Source organism: Oncorhynchus gorbuscha, linkage group LG21 (assembly GCF_021184085.1).
Source record: "Oncorhynchus gorbuscha isolate QuinsamMale2020 ecotype Even-year linkage group LG21, OgorEven_v1.0, whole genome shotgun sequence".
In the NCBI taxonomy this organism is placed as follows: Eukaryota; Metazoa; Chordata; class Actinopteri; order Salmoniformes; family Salmonidae; genus Oncorhynchus; species Oncorhynchus gorbuscha.
In genome coordinates, this window is record NC_060193.1 from 43198213 (window position 1) to 43220042 (window position 21830).

Here is a 21830-nt window from a genome sequence, read left to right on the forward strand (position 1 = left end):
TCCTCTAAACACGATGAATTGAGTTTTTACCAAAAAGTTATATTTTGGTTTTCATCTGACCATATGACATTCTCCCAATTTTCTTCTGGATCATTCAAATGCTCTCTAGCAAACCTCAGACGGGCCTGGACATTTACAGGCTTAAGGCTTAAGCAGGGGGACACGTCTGGCACTGCAGGATTTGAGTCCCTGGCGGCGTAGTGTGTTATTGATGGTAGGCTTTGTTACTTTGGACCCAGCTCTCTGCAGGTCAATCACTAGGTCCCCCTGTGTGGTTCTGGGATTTTTGCTCACCGTTCTTGTGATGATCCAGAAGAAAATTGAGATCTTGCGTGGAGCCCCAGATCGAGGGAGATTATCAGTGGTCTTGTATGTCTTCCATTTCCTAATAATTGCTCCCACAGTTGATTTCTTCAAACCAAGCTGCTTACCTATTGCAGATGCAGTCTTCCCAGCCTGGTGCAGGTCTACAATTTTGTTTCTGGTGTCCTTTGACAGCTCTTTGTTCTTGGCCATAGTGGAGTTTGGAGTGTGACTGTTTGAGGTTGTGGACAGGTGTCTTTTATACTGATAACAAGTTCAAACAGGTGCAATTAATACAGGTAATGAGTAGAGGACAGAGGAGCCTCTTAAAGAAGAAGTTACAGGTCTGTGAGAGCCAGAAATCTTGCTTGTTTGTAGGTGACCAAATACTTATTTTCCACAATTTGCAAATAAATTCATTAAAAATCCTACAATATGATTTTCTGGATTTTTTCCCCTCATTTTGTCTGTCATAGTTGAAGTGTACCTATGATGAAAATTACAGGCCTCTCTCATCTTTTTAAGTGGGAGAACTTGCACAATTGGTGCACAATTGGTGGCTGACTAAATACTTTTTTGCCCCACTGTATAGCCATTACTAGCCGGCTACCACCCGGTTACTCACCCCTGCACCTTAGAGGCTACTGCCCTATATACATAAACATAGAATCGCTATTCACATTAATAATGGATTGCTAGTCACTTTAATAATGTTTACGACCGGCTTTACTCATTTCATATGTATATACTGTATTCTATTATTTTAGATTTGTTTTTATTGTTGTGAATTGTTAGATACTACTGCAGTGTTAGGAACACAAGCATTTCGCTACACCCGCAATAACATCTGCAAAATATGTATATGTGACCAATAGTTTGATTTGATTGTATAAACGCAACATGCAACAATTTCAACGATTTTACTGAATTACAGTTCATATAAGGAAATCAGTCAAATAAAATAAATAAATTAGGCCCTAATCTATGGATTTCTCATGACTAGGCAGGGGTGCAGCCATGGGTTGGCCAATCAGAATGAATTTCCCCACATAAAAGGTCTTTATTACAGACAGAAATACTCCTCAGTTTCATCAGCTGTCAGGTTGGCTGGTCTCTCTTTCCATATTTTTAGAGCCGGTAGGTGCTGGGATTAGTACCCACACAGACAGGAGAATCGCCCAGTACCCTCAGGTCCTGGGCCACACATCTATTTCCTTCTACAATTGAGAAAGTTGTTCACTACTTATGAGTCTTTATGGACAACTCCGTAGCTCCTGAGCTCTTAAAATGTCCCTTCCCGTTTCAGTAAGAGATTTGTGGCAGACAGGCTGGCGTCAAACCAGTTTGAAAGGTCAGCTTTGGATGGAGACACTCGCTCATTAAAGTGTGTGTGTGGGGTTCATTAAATTGTATGTGACAGCTAGCAGAATAGAAGTTAATTACCCACCAGATTTTCCTCTCGCTGCGTGACATTAAACAAGCCTTCAAAGGGGCAATCTGTGATTGCTACATACATTTTTGGACTTCTAAATGAATTATATATATATATATACTGATATATATATTGATTCTTGATGAATATAACTTATAAATGCTTCATAAGCAGTTCAACTGTCACACTCCTTGAGAACACGAAAATATAAGCTTGTTTTGCTCCCTTGTTTTTAAACAATGGCACTGTAAACAAACACTGGCTAGCCTCAGTGTAATTTTGATCTCATGGATGGTCAGTCCTCGCAGCTGTTTACCATAACAGTGGCGGGGTGTCCCTTTTGTTGTTTGAACTGCAGAGTGCCTCTGATGTACTTTACGGAGGTAATTGACGTGCCCAGTCTGGTCATGTCAAATGTGCAGTATGTAAAATACTGGCAGAGGTCCTCGTCAGTCGGCGTCTTTTTGAGGTGCAGAGGAGCCAGGAAGTGGGATCTTATACAGTAGGAATCGAATGAGGAGAGAGACAATAGAAAAGGATTCAAAGTCATCTCCCTGTTCATCCGTGTCTGTCGGTCTTATGGACTTTTGGATAAAGACTCTGTGGCAGACTACATGGCATTTCATGAAATATATGTACATACATGTGTTCATTATTGTTGTTCACATTCATGTTATTTCTACATAGTGTGTTGGAATTCCCTACGTGATAATACAGTTGACTAAACTAAGCTGTCTGTCTACCTGTCTTGTCCGATCTACAGGTTTCAACTCCCTGGTGGGCGGGGTCATGGGCTTCTCCATCCTAATCAGTGCCGAGGTGTTCAAGCACGATCCCAAAGTGTGGTACCTGGACGGGTCCATAGGGGTCCTGATAGGCCTCATCATCCTGGCCTACGGAGTCAAGTGAGTGGGTACATTGTGTCGAGCCCTCAAACTCAACTCTGGAACTCGAGGCCAGTTCCACTTCATGTTGTCATTGTTCCCCTCTCATCAGGGACTGATTTAGACCTGGGACACCAGGTGGGTACAATTAATTATTAGGTAGAACCGAAAACCAGCAGGGTCCGGACCCCGTAGGGTAAGAGTTGAGTACCCCTGGTGTAGGAGGAAGCTGCCTCGAAACACTGATCTTGGGTCAGTTATGCCCGGTAAGAGTTAAGGTTAGGATTCAGGGAGAGGAAGCTAATCCTAGATCTGTATGTAGAAGAAACATAATATTCAATATTCACTGTTACACACATGTACATAGTTATGTTCCCTGAGAAACACACTTATTTAAGTATCAGAAATATTGTCATTTAAATTGTAACCATTCAGAAGAACCTTGGAGTAGAAACTACATTGCCCCGTGTCCCAGTTGGTGACGATTTCACCATTTTATGACCAAGGGAAAGATGCAAAACGAACATGGCCAGTGTTTCGCTTAGATTGTTTTCCAGGTGGGGCCGAAAGCAACATTCATACACCAAAACGGTCAATACGCTTGTAAACATTAGTGGGGACACTTTTGATGCTAACTAACTATAAAAAATTGTCCCCCCCCACAGTAAGTCAAGTTAGTTAGCTAGCTACAATTATTTACAGTTAGTTAGCTAGCTACAATTATTTACAGTTAGTTAGCAACTGCTAATAAAACATTTTTATTTGCCTGTAGTGTCAATAACACCCTTCCAAAAATAGAAAGGCATTTAACATTTGACAGATTTTGACCTAATTCACTTTCCTTTTTTCCCGGCTGTCCAGAGAATAGTCATGTCAAAGTATGTAGAGGACAAATTCTCGCAGAAGCAATGAATGTAGAACCACAGCGCGGCAAAGAAATAGAGCTTTCCTTGCATGATCCCAGCGATGGTGACCCTCATCTGACTGTGCAGTCGGGGAGAGGAGAAGGTGCTGCCGCACTCTTTCATGCTTTTCGTGTGTCTTCCCAGGTGGCGCACCGTAGCACATCTCAACCAAACCATCAGACAGACTAAAAAAAAAAATGTATAAATTATTTTCAAAACAAGACATTTGGAGGACTAGACGCAGGGCCTTATGTTGATGTACAGTTTAAGTGCTGATAGTCTTTCCTGATAAATCTTGAGAGAAAAAAAACTGTAGTTGAAAGTTCAACAGCAAAGCCAAACCAACTGAACAACACCCTGTCGATTAAATATGGCCCAGTAGATGATGATTTTGATGTTCCTCTTCACCCAGGCGAAGAGAGCTCTCTGGGCAGGGATGATCTGGGTGTAGAAGAAACAATGAATCCAAATAAGAGTTTGACATGCTGCTGGATACAGTCTACCCCACTATCAGATAAAAGGCGAAGACTAGGTACTGTAGACTGTGGTGAATCCCACCATAGATCCCGCTAGTATCTACACAGGCTGTTCCAGTCTCTCTCTGCCTCGCGGTGGATGGAGCATGCAGAAGGATCTCTCGTAGTGATATCTTCTCTGACAGCGTCCAGGTGCTCAAACGCCGGACACGCCGCCAGGGGTTTCAGGTGTCGCTCGGGTATTAACTATTTACAATGGATATGTGCAGGAAAACACATTTGAGCATATTTACATTGACCGAGAGGAAACTAATGAGCTGTAGAAAACTAAAAGAGGAACTATGGAAATATAGAACATTGCAAAAGTGTCACACTAATATGCGATCATTGACGGGAGAGAGGGATTAAAATGGTCCCCTGACGGCACTACTGGTGAACTATAATAGCAATTATGAAATATTCTTGAAAAACTCTGTTTTTGGCGGTATCTGTCAGGATGGCATGGTATATCAGCTTTCATAACAGTATTGGATGATACTGGTTTAAGAATCGTCATCCGTATTGAACCACCTTAAATTAGCTATCCCATCTTTTTTTTCTTGTTATTGGGTGCAATTGTGAACAAAAGCAATATCAGACAACATCCAATTGACATAATCATTGGTTTGCTGCAGCCCAAGGACTCAATCCTACAAGGCGCTTGGGGAAGTTAGGAGATGAATTGCCTGAAGAACAGTGTCAGTGATTTCAGCAACGATGTCTTCGGTGAGGCAGTTCCATACTCAAACAGCAGATTGTAGGGGGGCGTCTGTCCAGGGAATTTGCAGCTCCCCCAGACAGGGAGTTGACATGCTTCCACCATTTCCTACTGGTTAAGGTCTTATCAGTAAGCTCCTCATTGAGTTTGACGTTCCTGTTCCTTCTAGCCTGCTTCTCAGCCTGCTTGTAGGAGCGTCTTGCTTGGGCATATTTTAAATGGTTGTTAGCAGTGTTGTTTTTCTGAAGCTGGCGGGAGAGGTCTCGCTTCATCCTCGTAGCTCTCCTGTACTTCTTGTCAAACCATGCCTTATCTCCAGACTTTTAGGTGGCAATTTTGCCCGGGCATGTAATGGCTATATATAGCTATATGTATAGACATATCATTACAGATTATGTTTGTGACCTAAAAACATATCCTTATAATCGTGATCTTTTCAAACTGATAGCTGCTCAGATGAACTTTAAAGAAGGAAAAACAAATAGGTACAGGAGAGTACATGCTCTGAGGTATGGAAGACTCTGTCAATGTACCACAACCTGTTTGCATCTTAGATACAGATGGAAAACACAGCAAAACTCATTCATTTAGTGTTTGACTCATTTGTACAAGAGAAGACACCTCACTCACAGCCTTCACTATGGACATCAGACCCATATTAAATTAATCCAGATGAAGGTTTATAAAACAATCATTTTTAATTTTATTTCATGAACATCAACTAATCGTGGATTACAAGGTTAGTCAGGCCTATGGTCAAGCCTGTGATTCATCCACGGTAGTCCAGGAATATTTTAGGTGACAAACTCTTTTAGGCAATGCATATTGGTAGAGGAAAAACATGTTATACCCACTATCAGTGTTTCCCCTATACTAAGTTAGCAGTGGCGGGCCGCCACTTCTAAATCGTGGCAGCCACTACGAAAAATGAATATTCTTTTATTTAAAAAATATATTTTTGTGATGGTAAAATGTTTTCAGTGTAAACTTAAACGACTAAAACCAGATGTAAAGCATTTAAAAAGATAATGGAGCTATATACACAGAGAAAGAAAGAAAGAAAGAGAAATAAATCCAAACATGACACCACAGGGTGCATCAACAAATGCACCAACAAAAGCAGCTGCAGTGGTTACACAAATGTACTCAAATAATCAGACGTGATAGGTTCAGTTACTCAACACATTCTGAACTTCCACTACAAGGAACGACCATTTTCACTCATTTAATATTGGCAATGAAATGCAGTTGCATCTCTCCCTGTGTGTGTGTGTGTGTGTGTGCCTGTGTATGTTAGCGATTTCATTAATGTGAATGTCTCTTTCCTGTCACAGGCTGCTGGTTGATATGATCCCTCGAGTGCGACAGACGAGGAACTACGAGCGCTTTGAGTGACAGAAGACCACGGGAAGGGCAGCGAGGGCTCAGTGGGGGATGGGTTCTAGGTTATATACAGTATGTGTACGTCCAGTGTCTGTTCTAGGATATGTATATCTACGCCCAGTCCCTATCCAGCTCAGCTCCATTCTTCCTGGTAGATCTCTCCAGTCACCATGACAAACCTATTGATTGATTTAGACCTCACTTGTGCCAGCCCAGTGGCATTTTAGTGAGACCCAAGTGGTCCATTCTGCAGCGTTCCCCCTGTCTCTCTCTGACTCCGAACCTGATCCATCCATAGGAGTCGTTACGAAGTCAAAGGGAAGACCGAGGTTTCCCTCGATGTTTCTCCTCCTCCTCTGCCGAAGCAGGGGGAGGCGGAAGGACAGACCGAAGAACATGGGCTGCTGAGTCGTCAGGAAATGATGCCACTGCCGCTACAAAGGCACTGCACATTGTCCACTGATTACAGCCTGGTGTTCATATCTCGATCTCCACTTGGACAAGATGGCTGATTCAGATATGCATCTCAGTCCTTACGGGATTTCAATGGTTTCTAATAGGCTTTTTCTTTTGTTCAGTAACACTGGGTGTGTCCCCAATGGCACCCTGTGCCCTTTATAGTGCACTACTTTTGACCACCCTATTCCCTTTATAGCGCACTACTTTTGACCGGGGCCCATAAAAAGTGCACTATGTAGGAAATAGGGTGGCATTTGGCACACACACACAGCCTATTTCTGTTTATGACACCACTGCTCAAAGTAGATGTGTTGCGTTTATGTAGTCGTGATGTAGTAACAGGTAAAGTATATTTTAGGGTGGAAGTTGCTACTATTCGTAGCTATAGGGCATGTTTGCTATCCCCTAAAAAATCAGAAGGGGAAATGGATTTCTGAGATGCCCATTGTATTATCAAGTGTAGACACAATAGTATAGTATAGCAGTACACTGTGCAATAACAACATGACAGACGACTCTTATCAATGGCTTGTGTCCCAAATGGCACCCTAATCCCTACATAGTCACTATGGGTCCTGGTCAAAAGTAGTGCACTATAGGGAATAGGGTGATATTTGGGACAAACCCTGTATCATTTGATTAGTGAATATGAAAGCACAAATGTCCCTGTCAACAACTCATGTATGGAATCTGTGTTTGCTGTATTGCTTAAGAGGGCCACATTAAGGGGTGTTGAATAAAAGCCTGTGGCAGACCATCAACAGACAACATGACTGGAGACAAAGACTCTAGCCAGAGATTACTGCGCTGGAATTAAAACAAGTCTTTCTGTGCACCACAGCCAAGTCCCTTTTTAGGCCATTCTCTCTTCCTGATCTAATTCCTCAACGAAGTCTGATGGGGGAAATACGGTCGTCCTGGCGAGTAAATATACCATATACAATGATATTGTTTAAAGCTTTCACAATCTGCCACGATGGATGTAATTATATATGTAGTATATACACTACATGACCAAAATTATGTGGACACCTGCTCGTCGAACATCTCATTCCAAAATCATGGGCATTAATATGGAGTTGGTCCCCCCTTTGCTGCTATGACAGCCTCCACTCTTCTGGGAAGGCTTTCCACTAGATGTTGGAACATTGCTGGGGGGACTTGCTTCCATTCAGCCACGAGCATTAGTGAGATCAGGCACTGATGTTGGGCGATTAGGCCTGGCTCCCAGTTTGTATTCCAATTAATCCCAAGGGTGTTACATGGGGTTGAGGTCAGGGCTCTGTGCAGGCCAGTCAAGTTCTTAGACACCGATCTCAACAAACCATTTCTGTATGGACCTCGCTTTGTGTACAGGAGCATTGTCATGCTGAAACAGGGGACTTCCCCAAACTGTTGCCACAAAGTTGGAAGCACAGAATTGTCTAGAATGTCATTGTATGCTGAAGATTTCCCTTCACTGGAACTAAGAGGCCTAGCCCGAACCATGAAAAACAGCCCCAGATCATTATTCCCCCTCCACCAAACTTTACAGTTGGCACTATGCATTGGGGCAGGTAGCGTTCTCCTGGCATCCGCCGAATCCAGATTAGTCTGTCGGACTTCCAGATGGTAATGCATGATTCATTACTCCAGAAAACGCGTTTCCACTGCTCCAGAGTCCAACGGCGGCGAGCTTTACACTACCCCAGCCGACGTTTGGCAATGCGCATGGTGATCTTAGGCTTGTGTGCGGCACCTCGGGCCATGGAAACCCATTTCATGAAGCTCCCGACAAGCAGTTCTTATGCTGACGTTGCTTCCAAAGGCAGTTTGGAACTCGGTAGTGAGTGTTGCAATCGAGGACGGCACATTGCCATTGTTTCTCCTAGACGTTTCCACTTCACAGTAACAGCACTTACAGCTGACCGGGGTAGTTACAGCAGGGCAGAAGTTTGACGAACTGACTTGTTGGAAAGGTGGCATCCTATGACGGTGCCACGTTGAAAGTCACTGAGCTCTTCAGTAAGGCCATTCTACGACCGATGTTTGTCTAAGGAGATTGCATGGCTCTGTGCTCTATTGCATGGCTGTGTGTTATACACCTGTTCTACACCTGTCAGCAACATAAATCATTGTTATGTGAATGACATAAATACAATGTTGACATTATACAATTACATGCTTGCAGTGTTGACATACAGCAATGCAATGTTGACCCATTACACAAGGAGTGCACTTAAGGGCTCTATTCAATCCGAATCGCGGAAATTCAGCATTACAGCATGATTGAAGGCAATGTTCCCGGGTTGGCGGAGACTGCATTCACAGTAAACACTGCAGATGTGGACTCAATAGGAAATGACCTTGAAATCAGTAATGCTTCAGGATACAGATTGAATAGAGCCCTAAAGGAAGATGATTGAAACCGAGCCTTCAAGCTGTGTATACCAATTCAGTCTTTCAGAATACTGTACCAATGAAAGTTGTCAATAAGACATTAGTTATTATAGTGCACTATAATACAAAATACATTTTTGTACATATAGAAAGGGATTTTTGTTTACAGGTGGGATGGGTCATTGCAGTCACTCCAAATGGCTTTATAGACCAGGATTTAATCGGAGGCTCGTTATAGAGCAGTGCACTGGACAGCCAAAAATGCACTTTTTAAAGTTAACTTACACTTGAGCCGACAGTCGCAGCATTTGCTATAAATGCGATCTCCATGAACGCTGGGGAAATTGTCTTTAAAAAGGGCACTGCATCGCAGCGCTAGCTGTGCCACCAGAGACTCTGGGTTCGCGCTCAGGCTCTGTCGCAGCCGGCCGCGACTGGGAGGTCCGAGGGGTGACGCACAATTGGCCTGGCGTCGTCCGGGTTAGGGAGGGTTTGGCCGGTAGGGATATCCTTGCCTCATCGCGCACCAGCGACTCCTGTGGCGGGCCTGGCGCAGTGCACTGCTAACCAGGGTTGCCAGGTGCACGGTGTTTCCTCCGACACATTGGTGCAGCTGGCTTCCGGGTTGGATGCACGCTATGTTAAGAAGCAGTGCGGCTTGGTCGGGTTGTGTTTCGGAGGACGCATGACCTTAGTCTCTCCCGAATCCGTACGGGAGTTGTAGCGATGAGACAAGATAGTAACTACTAATAATTGGATACTACGAAATTGGGGGGGGGGAGGGGGTAAAATAAAAAGGGGCATTGTTGCATGTCAACTGTGCTGCACTATAACATACTCTGGATTGAATCATGGTCTGACTCTAATTCTTACCAACACCTTTTGTACATAGCAATTAATTATTGTACATATTGTAATATAAGTTGATATGTTTACATTGGTATTGCCAATTTAAGCAGAAACTAGACTTGCTAGATAATCGGTTGCGGTGTTGTTCTGTATTAAGAGTGCTTAAGCTAAGTCAATATTTGTCTTCTCAAAGGAAAGTGTCATTAGACGTACTAAGTTCAGGATCTAGGATGGGTTTCAATTCACTTTGATAATGTGATTGAGCAAGAGTTGCACCACTGTAAACGTTTGTTTTCTGTGACTGTTTTCAGTCAAAAAGGATGAATACTAACGCAACCCCCTAACTTTATGGCTGCGTTCCAGGCTGACTACATTGCAGAAGCATGCCAGATCTCACAACGCCTAACCCTAATATCAGTTTACCACATCACGATGGATTCATCTGATACCCGACTCTGCAGCCGATGACGTGGCACACAACCATTGGTTGATCCAATGCATGTCTGCAATGTAGTCGGCCTGGAACGTGACAGGCTCCTTGGAGCACCATGGCTCTTAGCCCAACGGCCAGCAGGAGGCGATATTGAGTCATTTCATCTTACCTTCCAAACGCATTGTAGGAAACTGCGTATCACTCGTGGACGGTTCGTACCTAAAACATCCTCTATTCAGGCTGCAAAGGTGTCGATTTCCTCCTTAACTATATTTAATGGTGAGAAGGTGGGGGAAATATGTACTTTATGAAATACCATTTTCCACTATCATGCTAGAGTGGTTAATGCTACTTCATGATGTTGCTCCATGGTTCAGCCAGGGGTAAACAACAGACTGCTGCAACATGCAGCCGAATACACTTGTGTAACTCGTGGACCGGTTCATACCTAGAACGTTCTCCATTCAGGCTGCAATGGCGTCAATTTCCTCAACTATATTTAATGGTGAGAGGGCAACATAAATGCCTAGGAATGGTAGTCCCGGATGTTGCGTATCGTGTTCAGCCAATCAGTTTGCAGCAGTCTGTCGTTTACCCCTGGCTGAACGCAGGGAGCAACATCACGAAGAAGCATTAGCATAAATAGAGAACGTTTTATGTACGAACCGTCCACGGGGGATACGCAGTTTCTCTGGACCCCTGCAAGGTTTTGTTTCAAGGTCTGACCCACTGGGCACAGTCATCAATTCAACACTTATTCCACGTTAGTTCAACCTAATTTCATTGAAATTACATGGAAACAAAGTTGATTCAACCAGTGTGTGCCCAGTGGGGAGGCACTTTTTCAGTCACATTCCTGAAGCCCAAGAAACAAACACTTAACGTCCTAGTACACACGGGAATGAAAAAGGTTAATAAATTACATTTAGAAGGGTTACTGTCAAAAGTATGTGTTAAATAAAAGTAGAGCGATGTCAGGCACATGGTCCCTCAGAGCTTGTGGGCCCCATGCCTTGTGGGGGCTGCGGGGTGTCTGGTAGGCCGGTGGATACTGGCTGCAAACAATACGCTTGGACGGTAAGATGAAATGATTCAATATCAACATCTGCCTGGCCTTTGGGCTACATGGCTCGCTGGTCTCGGACACCAATCAAAGACATCCTTTCCAAGCCACAATTGCACTGCACAGAAACAGCCTTAACCATTGAACTGGGGCACATTATGTAAGTAAACTGCTCAGAACATTGCAGAAAGAAATGTAATGCATAGAGCTGACATGATGCATAATTTTACAAGACAGAAAATCATTTCTGCTTCTACAAAATGCATTTCTATGATAATTACATATTAATATGGATATTGTATAACATTGCACTCATCTGAACAGACCCCAGAATTCTGGAAATGAGAATATAAACTTTGAAAGTTTACTTGCAGGGAATTGCTCCTGTAAACAGTTGGAAAGGCTGTCGTTTGTGATTCTCTTCTTAATGTCTAGCGTAGTTGGTAATGTGTTCACAGAAATTCAGTATTTATGGTTCATATGAGGTCTATGCTTGCTGCAGTATGTACTCTATATTATTTACACATTAAACTCACTGTAACACCCCTAATGTGTTTCTACACATCTGAGAGAACTTTACTTTTTGGGAGAGCAGGGGTTGCGTTCAGCATGCACCAAATGTAAGAAAACGGACAGAAACTGGGAATGATTACCAGAACTTGGCCAATAAGAAACACAACTTTTTGTTTTCAATTGGAAAATATTAAAAAATGTTTTCATTTGCATGAGTTAAAGGACACGAAACAGGAATATATATACTTTTTAAGGTACTGCAAAACAGTTTATTTGAGCCCCTACTTTGAACAGTAATCACACAAAACTTAGGGCTGGAATCAATCCGTATTGCCGAAGTTCAGCCATATAGCTTGCCTGAAATGTAAAGGGAATATCCCATTGGGCCGACATACTGTATGCAGCAGAGTTTACCGTGAATGCAGTCTCCACTAATGTGGGAACATTGACATTTAAAGGCAATCAGGCTACAACGTGGAACTTCAGCGCTACGGATTGAATCGAACCCTCAAATGATTTGGTTTGTAATGTATGCGCAACGTGGTTCAGTGGTCTCAACGTGTTTGAGATGGCAGCAGTTAAGATTTGCATAGGCTTTACACAATCAACTGTTAGGGAAACATTTCAACAGAAAGGCGGACTACTACAGTTTGCAAACAGACACGCACAGTTGAGCCTCAGGACAATGTAGGCCACTCAGTCATGAAGTGCGTAGTTTTATAATAATAATAATAATAATATGCCATTTAGCAGACACTTTTATCCAAAGCGACTTACAGTCATGTGGTCCCGGGAATCGAACCCACTACCCTGGCGTTACAAGCGCCATGCTCTACCAACTGAGCTACAGAAGGACCACGAATGTAAATGTTATGCCTGTAGTGTAAACAATGTACATTTCGATAAAACACACAAGACAGACCCATTTGTCACAGAAAAAGGTTTATTGAAAAATAAAGTTATATCCCCCTTAAATGGTCTGCAACTGTGAAAAAAAAATGTATCATTTTTTTGTACAGTCATAATTTAGTCCCATAACAATCGCTGCTTTAGCTTTTCCATGATTGGCTTAAAACAAGGTTGAGATTGAAAAAGAAAAGTCATAATGGATACACACATGAATGCAAAATGCAGATGTTGACAACGGAGACATTCGATGTTGGGTTAAAAGAGACACAAGGACATTTTCTCATGCCCATAACACATCTTCCTTTCAGCTATCGTATTCAGAGTTCTATTAACCGTTTTGGGACAAACCAATTTAAAAGAAGACAATTTACAGAGGCTATGTAATGTTGGTTGTCAAGATCCCTCGGTGTATACATGACAACCAATGAAAGGAAGGAAACAGTTGACAACATACTCAAAATAAGCCGGACTCTAATACGAGCAGAACAAGGCCACTGCCACAAAGAAGCAGAATCTTTCATATGCTGCATTTTACCCCACTAAAAGCCTTCGCTAAACAGGTCCACAACAGCATTAAGAGACATGTGTTTTAACCATCACCACTAAGTCCAACACATACAATTACTGCTCTACCTTGACAGTAAATGTTATAAGAAGCATTATCCTTCTAGCAAAGTATGAGATCTCAACTAACAATTCTCTCTGGCACTAGGACCGGTTGATCAATAGGGCAGGTACAATAAGCGGTCTAGTAATAACCATCAAAAGGCACGTCATGTACTTTTTAAAACGGTAGCTTGGCTGCAGATCGTATACACAAACGTAATCAAAACTGATCTGGACGGTACGGAGAGGAGGGGGGGGGGGGGCTCGTCATAAAACGTAAGTTGACCATCTAAAAGACAACGTATCTATATTTACAAAATGTGCAAATGGTTTGCATTAAGATCTGAAAATAAAATAACAACACGAGGTTCTTTGCTGGCATTTACAAAAAAAAAAAAAAAAAAAATGTGTGCGCGCTGCTTTTTGTCCCGATGTCATCGTCATCACCCCGAAAACACAGTGATGAGAGGAGCGAGACGTCTATGTTACTACTGTCCAGTCCAACACGTTTCGTCAGTGTCTAAGTGGACGGTCTCAAGGCGTGTCTGAAATAACACCCTAATTCCTTTTGCAGCCATGTTGCCAAAGCATTTAGGATATTATCTTTGCCATTCCTCATTCTCTCTCATCACTGTTGCTGGAGGTTGGAGTCAGATGGGACAAACAACTCCCGTCTAATCCATCCACTTGAATGTACACGTGTTCACTTTATATCATTTCTTCCATAAATAAAATGACCCTCTGTAAAAAGAAATCTCCTTTTTCTATAAATAAAAATAAACAATTCAGCAAACACAGAGAAAGATCTGTATATAAAACACATTTAAAAAATAATTTAAAACCCATATGAAGAATATACAGTATTAGTCATATATGTTGTTAAACTTCAGTAAATTAGGTTAAAGTAGTGCATTATTTCCATTCACAACAAGGACTACTAATTCAAGCTTTTATTGACACGTAAAAAAAAAAAAAAAGAATTGGCAGGCAAATTAGGATCCTAAACGATCTCCAAATGAAGGAAACAGGTAAAGTTGCAGGTGTGTGTGTGTTGCTCTGTCAAGAGCTATAACTTACAGTGCATCCATAGAAATGATGTTTGTGTGTGTATCTTTCGGGTCGACTGTATACATAAAGGTTTTAAATATCTATAATACAAGTACTCATGATCAATATATCTCTTTAGAATTTAGAATACGTTCCCGATAAATCTATTGTGGTCAAGGCAACGGTCCTATGTGATACTGGTGATTGAGCGGACTGCCAGGGGGCCCTTTCCCACTATAGCTGTGATGATGTTCTACTGTCTACAGAACAGTACCACACTATGTCATCACTGTCACATGTGACTGATCTGACCTGATAATCCTTTTTTATTTTTTAGATTTTTTTTATACATTTGATTAAAATTGATCAATGACTAATTATTATTTTCATTAGCTACTGGCAATTATTTTGCACACACCTCTTATCCCCAGCACATTCCAACCGGTCAGTCAGGTGTGTCTGTGTGTGTGTGTGTGTGTGTGTGTGTGTGTGTGTGTGTGTGTGTGTGTGTGTGTGTGTGTGTGTGTGTGTGTGTGTGTGTGTGTGTGTGTGTGTGTGTGTGTGTGTGTGTGTGTGTGTGTGTGTGTGGGTTTTTGAAAACTCAGCCTCTAGTCTGTACATTGGGAACATGAGGAGGGGCAATCTACCATGCAGGGCTACAGAGGAGCCATGCTGGACGGTGTGTGTGTGTGAGGTGTAGTTGGGAATGACCACGAGGGACAATGCCTCAGGATTCAAAATGATTTGCGATTTAGAACATTTAAAAATCAACATTATATCTACATCTGACCCGCTCCCCTGTCCAGACGCGACGATGGGGAGCGGTACAGTTACAGTGTAAAACTGGCTCTGCGTCGTCTTCTTCTTCACACTAGTGTTCCTTTTGGTCAAGTTTCCCCTAGGTACAGATCTAGGATCAGCTTCCACTCCCCCAATCGTAACCATAAATAAGGGAAATGCAAAACTGACCATAGATCAGGGTCTATTGGAAACTTTCCATTGGAGCATACCATTCAGAATACATGCCCTGTGCATTGCTTCATCCTAAGTAGTACGCTAGTGTGGACATTCAAACAGAGCTTTACTGCCTGGGGACGGCCTCTTATGGGTCTCCAGTGCAAACCGACATAGCTAAAAGAGTTCAAAGATAAAAAGGGGACAGGGGGGCAGAGAGGAAAGCATGCCGAGTGTGGCGACACACCAGCTCGTTGGTCCCACGATGCGACTACAAGCTTGGAGAGATACAGTGGGTGGAGTCACTGGGCCACCGACTGCAGTACCACCCACTGCCACACATCCTAGGGGCAGTAGTGAGCTCTGTTGCCATGCGCTCTGCCTCAAATATACACCGACTCCCATTGATTCAAGTAATTCAGGCCGATGCGCAATGTCTCTTTTTTCTGTACCCTCCTTTCCTCCTGCCCGGTGCCTTACTGAAAACATTTCCATTGACATTCCTAGTTCCCAGAGTATGTATATAGCTCACTGGCCTCTTTCTGTCCACCATTTGAATTTCCACAGTTTGCTGCCGATGCTGTGTCTGTCTGACGAGCTGATCAACATGCCTTAAAAGGTCAAAGTTCAGGCGATTAAAAACAGACATAAATAATATAGATGTCTCCTGGTTGTCTGGTTCCCAGGCTGCTCTTCCTCCCTCCAGAGGCCTGGCTGTGGGAGGAGTTAGGCTGCAGGACTGCAGGTGTGGAGCCAGGGGGAGGAGTCAAGCCATCTAAGTGGTTAGAGCTAGAGATCCCCCCCCCCCATTCCCTGCAGCGCTCTGGAAGGGTACGGGGTCCAATCCACTCCAGTTCGATCCTCTCCACACACCCAGACAGACAGGTGCTATAGGCAGCCTTTGCACAGCGCCACCTGGCCCTTCATGTAGTCCCGGCAGGGGCAGACGCGTTTGAGGGAGGGGTGGGCGCCGGCGCAGCTGAACAGCAGTAGGTCCGACTGGAAGACACAGTGGTGACGTGCGTCGCTGTACGCAGGCACCACCGTGTCGCCCGACGACTCCACCGTCTGGCAGTCCATGCCGAACCTCAGACAGATAATGGGAAATATGAAATTCTACTTCATTGTCCACACAGGGAAATGAATTATGCTGCCGGGAGTAGATAAGACACAATATACACAGAACAAAGACACACAAGTAAAAATGTATATGTACACAAACATCTGGGATATCAGAGAGACAGACAGAAAGAGACAGATGGACAGACACGGTCAGACAGGCAAGCAGGTAGAAAGACAGGCAGACACAGTCAGGACAGACAGATTGAGCATCACTGTGTCTGAAGTTGGCCTGGATACAGCCTGATACAGCAATTACATTGAGTCTTGACGTCTCGATAACCATTCCCTGCTGACACCGATGAGTGAGTTGAATTTGAAATGGCTCAAGTTGACATTTGACAACTGCAATAAATGACGTTTCCCCTCTGATATCGGTCTTATAATTTTTGTCTCTGAAACGTCATAAAAGAGAATAACTTGTGTGCGACCTCTAGTGAACCAAATTCAGCACAGCAGCAGGCAAGTATTGATCGTCTATTTATGCTATACTGCCATCTGTTGGGTAGAAAGCAAAATGTCTGTGTCATGCGTGCATTTGTGTGTGTGTGTGTGTGTGTGTGTGTGTGTGTGTGTGTGTGTGTGTGTGTGTGTGTGTGTGTGTGTGTGTGTGTGTGTGTGTGTGTGTGTGTGTGTGTGTGTGTGTGTGTGTGTGTGTGTGTGTGTGTGTGTGTGTGTGTGTGTGTGTGTGTGTGTGTGTGTGTGTGTGTGTGTGTACAGGTTAAGGTGTACTATAGGTGCACACACTAACCGGGCCAGGTCCTTGTCCTTGTTGAGGTGCTGGAAGAAGGAGGGCTCGCAGATGAGCTGCTCCGCCTGACACACCTGCTTACAGGAGCTCCCCGGCTCAGCCAGCCTCACCTGCAGAGCACTGAGGGGAGGCCACATCACCTGGCCATGGCAGAAATCCTAGAGGGAGGGACAGGGAGGGAGGAAAGGGTTGAAATGGGGGAGATGGGAGAGGGAGAAGGGTAACAGGGAGGGAGAGAGAGAGAGCGAGAGAGACAGGGAGAGAGGAAAGGGTTGAAATGGGGGTGATGGGAGAGGGAGAAGGGTAATTGGGAGGGAGAGAGAGAGCGAGAGAGAGAGACAGGGAGAGAGGAAAGGGTTGAAATTGGGGAGATGGGAGAGGGAGAAGGGTAACAGGGAGGGAGAGAGAGAGAGAGAGACAGGGAGAGGAAAGGTTTGAAATTGGGGAGATGGGAGAGGGAGAAGGGTAACAGGGAGGGAGAGAGAGAGAGCGAGAGAGACAGGGAGAGAGGAAAGGGTTGAAATGGGGGAGATGGGAGAGGGAGAAGGGTAACAGGGAGGGAGAGAGAGAGAGAGACAGGGAGAGAGGAAAGGGTTGAAATGGGGGAGATGGGAGAGGGAGAAGGGGGAAGGAGAGAGAGAGAGCGAGAGAGACAGGAGAAGGGTTGAAATGGGGGAGATGGGAGAGGGAGAAGGGTAACAGGGAGGGAGAGAGAGAGAGCGAGAAAGAGAGAGAGACAAGGAGGGAAAGGGTTGAAATGGGGGAGATGGGAGAGGGAGAAGGGTAACAGGGAGGGAGAAAGGGAGAGCGAAAGAGAGAGAGACAAGGAGGGGAAGATGTTGAAATGGGGGAGATGGGAGAGGGAGAAGGGTAACAGGGAGGGAGAGAGAGAGAGAGAGAGCGAAAGAGAGAGAGACAAGGAGGGGAAGATGTTGAAATGGGGGAGATGGGAGAGGGAGAAGGGTAACAGGGAGGGAGAGAGAGAGAGCGAGAGAGACAGGGAGAGAGGAAAGGGTTGAAATGGGGGTGATGGGAGAGGGAGAAGGGTAATTGGGAGGGAGAGAGAGCGAGAGAGAGAGACAGGAGAGAGGAAAGGGTTGAAATTGGGGAGATGGGAGAGGGAGAAGGGTAACAGGGAGGGAGAGAGAGAGAGAGAGACAGGGAGAGGAAAGGTTTGAAATTGGGGAGATGGGAGAGGGAGAAGGGTAACAGGGAGGGAGAGAGAGGAGAGAGCGAAAGAGAGAGAGACAAGGAGGGGAAGATGTTGAAATGGGGGAGATGGGAGAGGGAGAAGGGTAACAGGGAGGGAGAGAGAGAGAGCGAGAGCGAAAGAGAGAGAGACAAGGAGGGAAAGGGTTGAAATGGGGGTGATGGGAGAGGGAGAAGGGTAATTGGGAGGGAGAGAGAGCGAGAGAGAGAGACAGGGAGAGAGGAAAGGGTTGAAATTGGGGAGATGGGAGAGGGAGAAGGGTAACAGGGAGGGAGAGAGAGAGAGAGAGAGACAGGGAGAGGAAAGGTTTGAAATTGGGGAGATGGGAGAGGGAGAAGGGTAACAGGGAGGGAGAGAGAGAGAGAGAGAGACAGGGAGAGAGGAAAGGGTTGAAATGGGGGAGATGGGAGAGGGAGAAGGGTAACAGGGAGGGAGAGAGAGAGAGAGACAGGGAGAGAGGAAAGGGTTGAAATGGGGGAGATGGGAGAGGGAGAAGGGTAACAGGGAAGGAGAGAGAGAGAGCGAGAGAGACAGGGAGAAGGGTTGAAATGGGGGAGATGGGAGAGGGAGAAGGGTAACAGGGAGGGAGAGAGAGAGAGCGAGAGCGAAAGAGAGAGAGACAAGGAGGGGAAAGGGTTGAAATGGGGGAGATGGGAGAGGGAGAAGGGTAACAGGGAGGGAGAGAGAGAGAGAGAGAGCGAAAGAGAGAGAGACAAGGAGGGGAAGATGTTGAAATGGGGGAGATGGGAGAGGGAGAAGGGTAACAGGGAGGGAGAGAGAGAGAGAGAGAGCGAAAGAGAGAGAGACAAGGAGGGGAAGATGTTGAAATGGGGGAGATGGGAGAGGGAGAAGGGTAACAGGGAGGGAGAGAGAGAGAGCGAGAGCGAAAGAGAGAGAGACAAGGAGGGGAAAGGGTTGAAATGGGGGAGATGGGAGAGGAGAAGGGTAACAGGGACGGAGAGAGAGAGAGAGCGAGAGAGAGAGAGACAAGGAGGGGAAAGGGTTGAAATGGGGGAGATGGGAGAGGGAGAAGGGTAACAGGGAGGGAGAGAGAGAGAGAGAGAGAACACCGGAGAGTTATACGAGAGTCATTTCACAATCCGTCGTGAATAGTCAAAATACAAGTGAATGACAGATTGAATGCTACGGTTCCACGTTCTAAGAATGACAACAGCTCATATTGTGGTTGCACTGTGGCCATTGTTGTAGCAACATCCGTCGGAAGGACAGACGGCACACTATTTGACAGCTTGTTTGTTCGCGGTGTGTAAAGTGACATTTCTCCTGAGACCTATTTCCCAGGGCTGGCATAGGACCCTTTCGGGAGATGACAAGTGTGCATAGGGACGTCTCTTCATGCAGACAGGCTCAATCGAATGTATTTTAGAAAGCCCTTTTTAAAAATCTTTTTACATCAGAAGTTGTCACAAAGTGCAGCAGGACAGATGCAGAGGGAGAGAGACACCGAGGGAGAGAGGGAGAGAGACACCGAGGGAGCAACGGAAACAGAGCCAAGTCTGTCACCCCTTCCAACTTTAAAACTCTGCTAAAAAGATACATTCGGAACCCAATCTGTTCACAGTCGGCGAAGAGAGAAGCAGCTAAGAGATAAGAACCGAGACAGGAGATATAGTATGCATGGGCATGACAAATAGAGAGGTGGTAGGAGAAGGAGAGGCCATTTGGGCTCTAACCTGAAACAGGACGGAGATCCTTTTTTTCCCAGTGAAAGTGCACTGTGGAATACTCCAGAGGCTCTGACACCCTTTCCACACTAAGATACTAAAATGGACAATATTGAAAGAAAGTAAGGCTCAGTTCGTTAATGGGGAGGCAAGCTGGCCCGTTAACATACCTGGGCCTGTAATCAAGAAGCGTCTCAGAGTAGGAATACTGATCTAGGATCAGGTCACCCCTCTTATTTATGATGCTGTAAAACTGATCCGAGCACTCCTACTCTGAGATACTTTGTTAATACGGGCCCTGGCGCCAGTCCGCCTAAGCCATCAGAGAGGCATAGTTAGCTAGCCACGCTCTGCCTAAACCACGCCAGACATAAGCAGTGTGTAACAAAACTATGCTGATCTTGTACCGAACTGTACTTACTGGAAAAGCGAGCCAAAAAAATGACAGTTAGGGTCGGCACAATAGTGTGTAAAGGCTCTGACGGCTGTCCAGGAGAATGGAGAGGACTGTTATAGCGAGGCCGTACCTGATTCTCAATGAAGGCGTTGACTCTTTGAAGCATCCCCTCACAGGTGAACTCATAGGGCAGGTAGGGCTCGATCTGAGGATGGAAAACACAGAGTCAGGCTACAGCGGGACGTAAAGCACTTTATAGGCTGTAGAATGCCAGTCAGCTTGCTAAGAGTACGGTGGGACAGGTACCGTAGTGGGACAGTGAGAGGAGAGGAGAGGAGAGGAGAGGAGAGGAGAGGAGAGGAGAGGAGAGGAGAGGAGAGGAGAGGAGAGGAGAGGAGAGGAGAGGAGAGGAGAGGAAAGAAAAAAGAAGGAAAGAAAAAAAAAGAAAAAAAAAAGAAAGAGGGGTATGTGTGGTGTGTGTGTGTGTGTGTGTGTGTGTGTGTGTGTGTGTGTGTGTGTGTGTGTGTGTGTGTGTGTGTGTGTGTGTGTGTGTGTGTGTGTGTGTGTGTGTGTGTGTGTGTGTGCGCTTCAAAACTCTCCAACCCTGACTGAGGTCTTCTAGACAGACATATTCCTGAAATATATACACAACTACCTACAGTAGCGCCGAGGATATCAGCGAGAACTCCACACACACTATAGTCATTTTGTTCTGCAGTCAACAGAGCAAAACCCAATGAGACAAACTACTGAGCTGCATCCTTGTTCCATCGAAACAACTTCAGATACGCTGCTGTGAAACTCTGTAATTGGTCAACTAACCAATTTGTGATTGGTGGAATAACATTCGATGCTCTCAGCCGTAGAGCGCGGAGACAAAGGGTGCATGATAAATCACACCCTATTCCCTATATAATGCACTACTTTTGACCAGAGCCTGAGCCCAAAAGTAGTGCACTATAAAAAGGGAACAGGGTGCCATTGGGGCACATCCAAAGAGAGAAAATTAAGCTGAGGGCTGTTGGTCTGGACACTGGTCAGAAGCCATACGAGACACAGTAGCCTTCTCGAATGAACAAACCCATTGTTCGGGCACCCATGCAGAAGCACACGAGGTCTGTGTCCCCAATGGCACCATATTCCCTAATCCTTACATAGCGCACTACTTTTGACCAGAGCCCATAGAGTAGTGCACTATATAGGGAATAGGGTGCTATTGGGGGACACAACCACGAGGGCTGCTTGTCCCTTGACTTAAATATGCACGGGCCCAGTGAGGGGAGAGAGAAAGAAAAGCTCTCACTTTGCTATTCTCA

General features: G+C 44.9%; 2 protein-coding genes across 2 annotated transcripts in view; one reads left to right on the forward strand and one right to left on the reverse strand.

The window, feature by feature from the left end:
* The window catches only part of LOC124008396 (transmembrane protein 163-like), a 58795-nt gene extending 51076 nt beyond the window's left edge, over positions 1-7719 (forward strand). Inside the window, exons 7-8 of the mRNA XM_046319655.1 lie at positions 2499-2640; positions 6092-7719. Of these exons, the coding sequence (XP_046175611.1) occupies positions 2499-2640; positions 6092-6152 (203 nt within the window). The 3' untranslated portion in view covers positions 6153-7719. The remainder of the gene's footprint in view (positions 1-2498; positions 2641-6091) is intronic.
* Positions 7720-12761: 5042 nt separating this feature from the next.
* The window catches only part of LOC124008692 (alpha-1,6-mannosylglycoprotein 6-beta-N-acetylglucosaminyltransferase A-like), a 140563-nt gene continuing 131494 nt past the window's right edge, over positions 12762-21830 (reverse strand). Inside the window, exons 15-17 of the mRNA XM_046320197.1 lie at positions 20645-20719; positions 17223-17380; positions 12762-16439 (exon numbers count right to left, since the gene is read on the reverse strand). Of these exons, the coding sequence (XP_046176153.1) occupies positions 16241-16439; positions 17223-17380; positions 20645-20719 (432 nt within the window). The 3' untranslated portion in view covers positions 12762-16240. The remainder of the gene's footprint in view (positions 16440-17222; positions 17381-20644; positions 20720-21830) is intronic.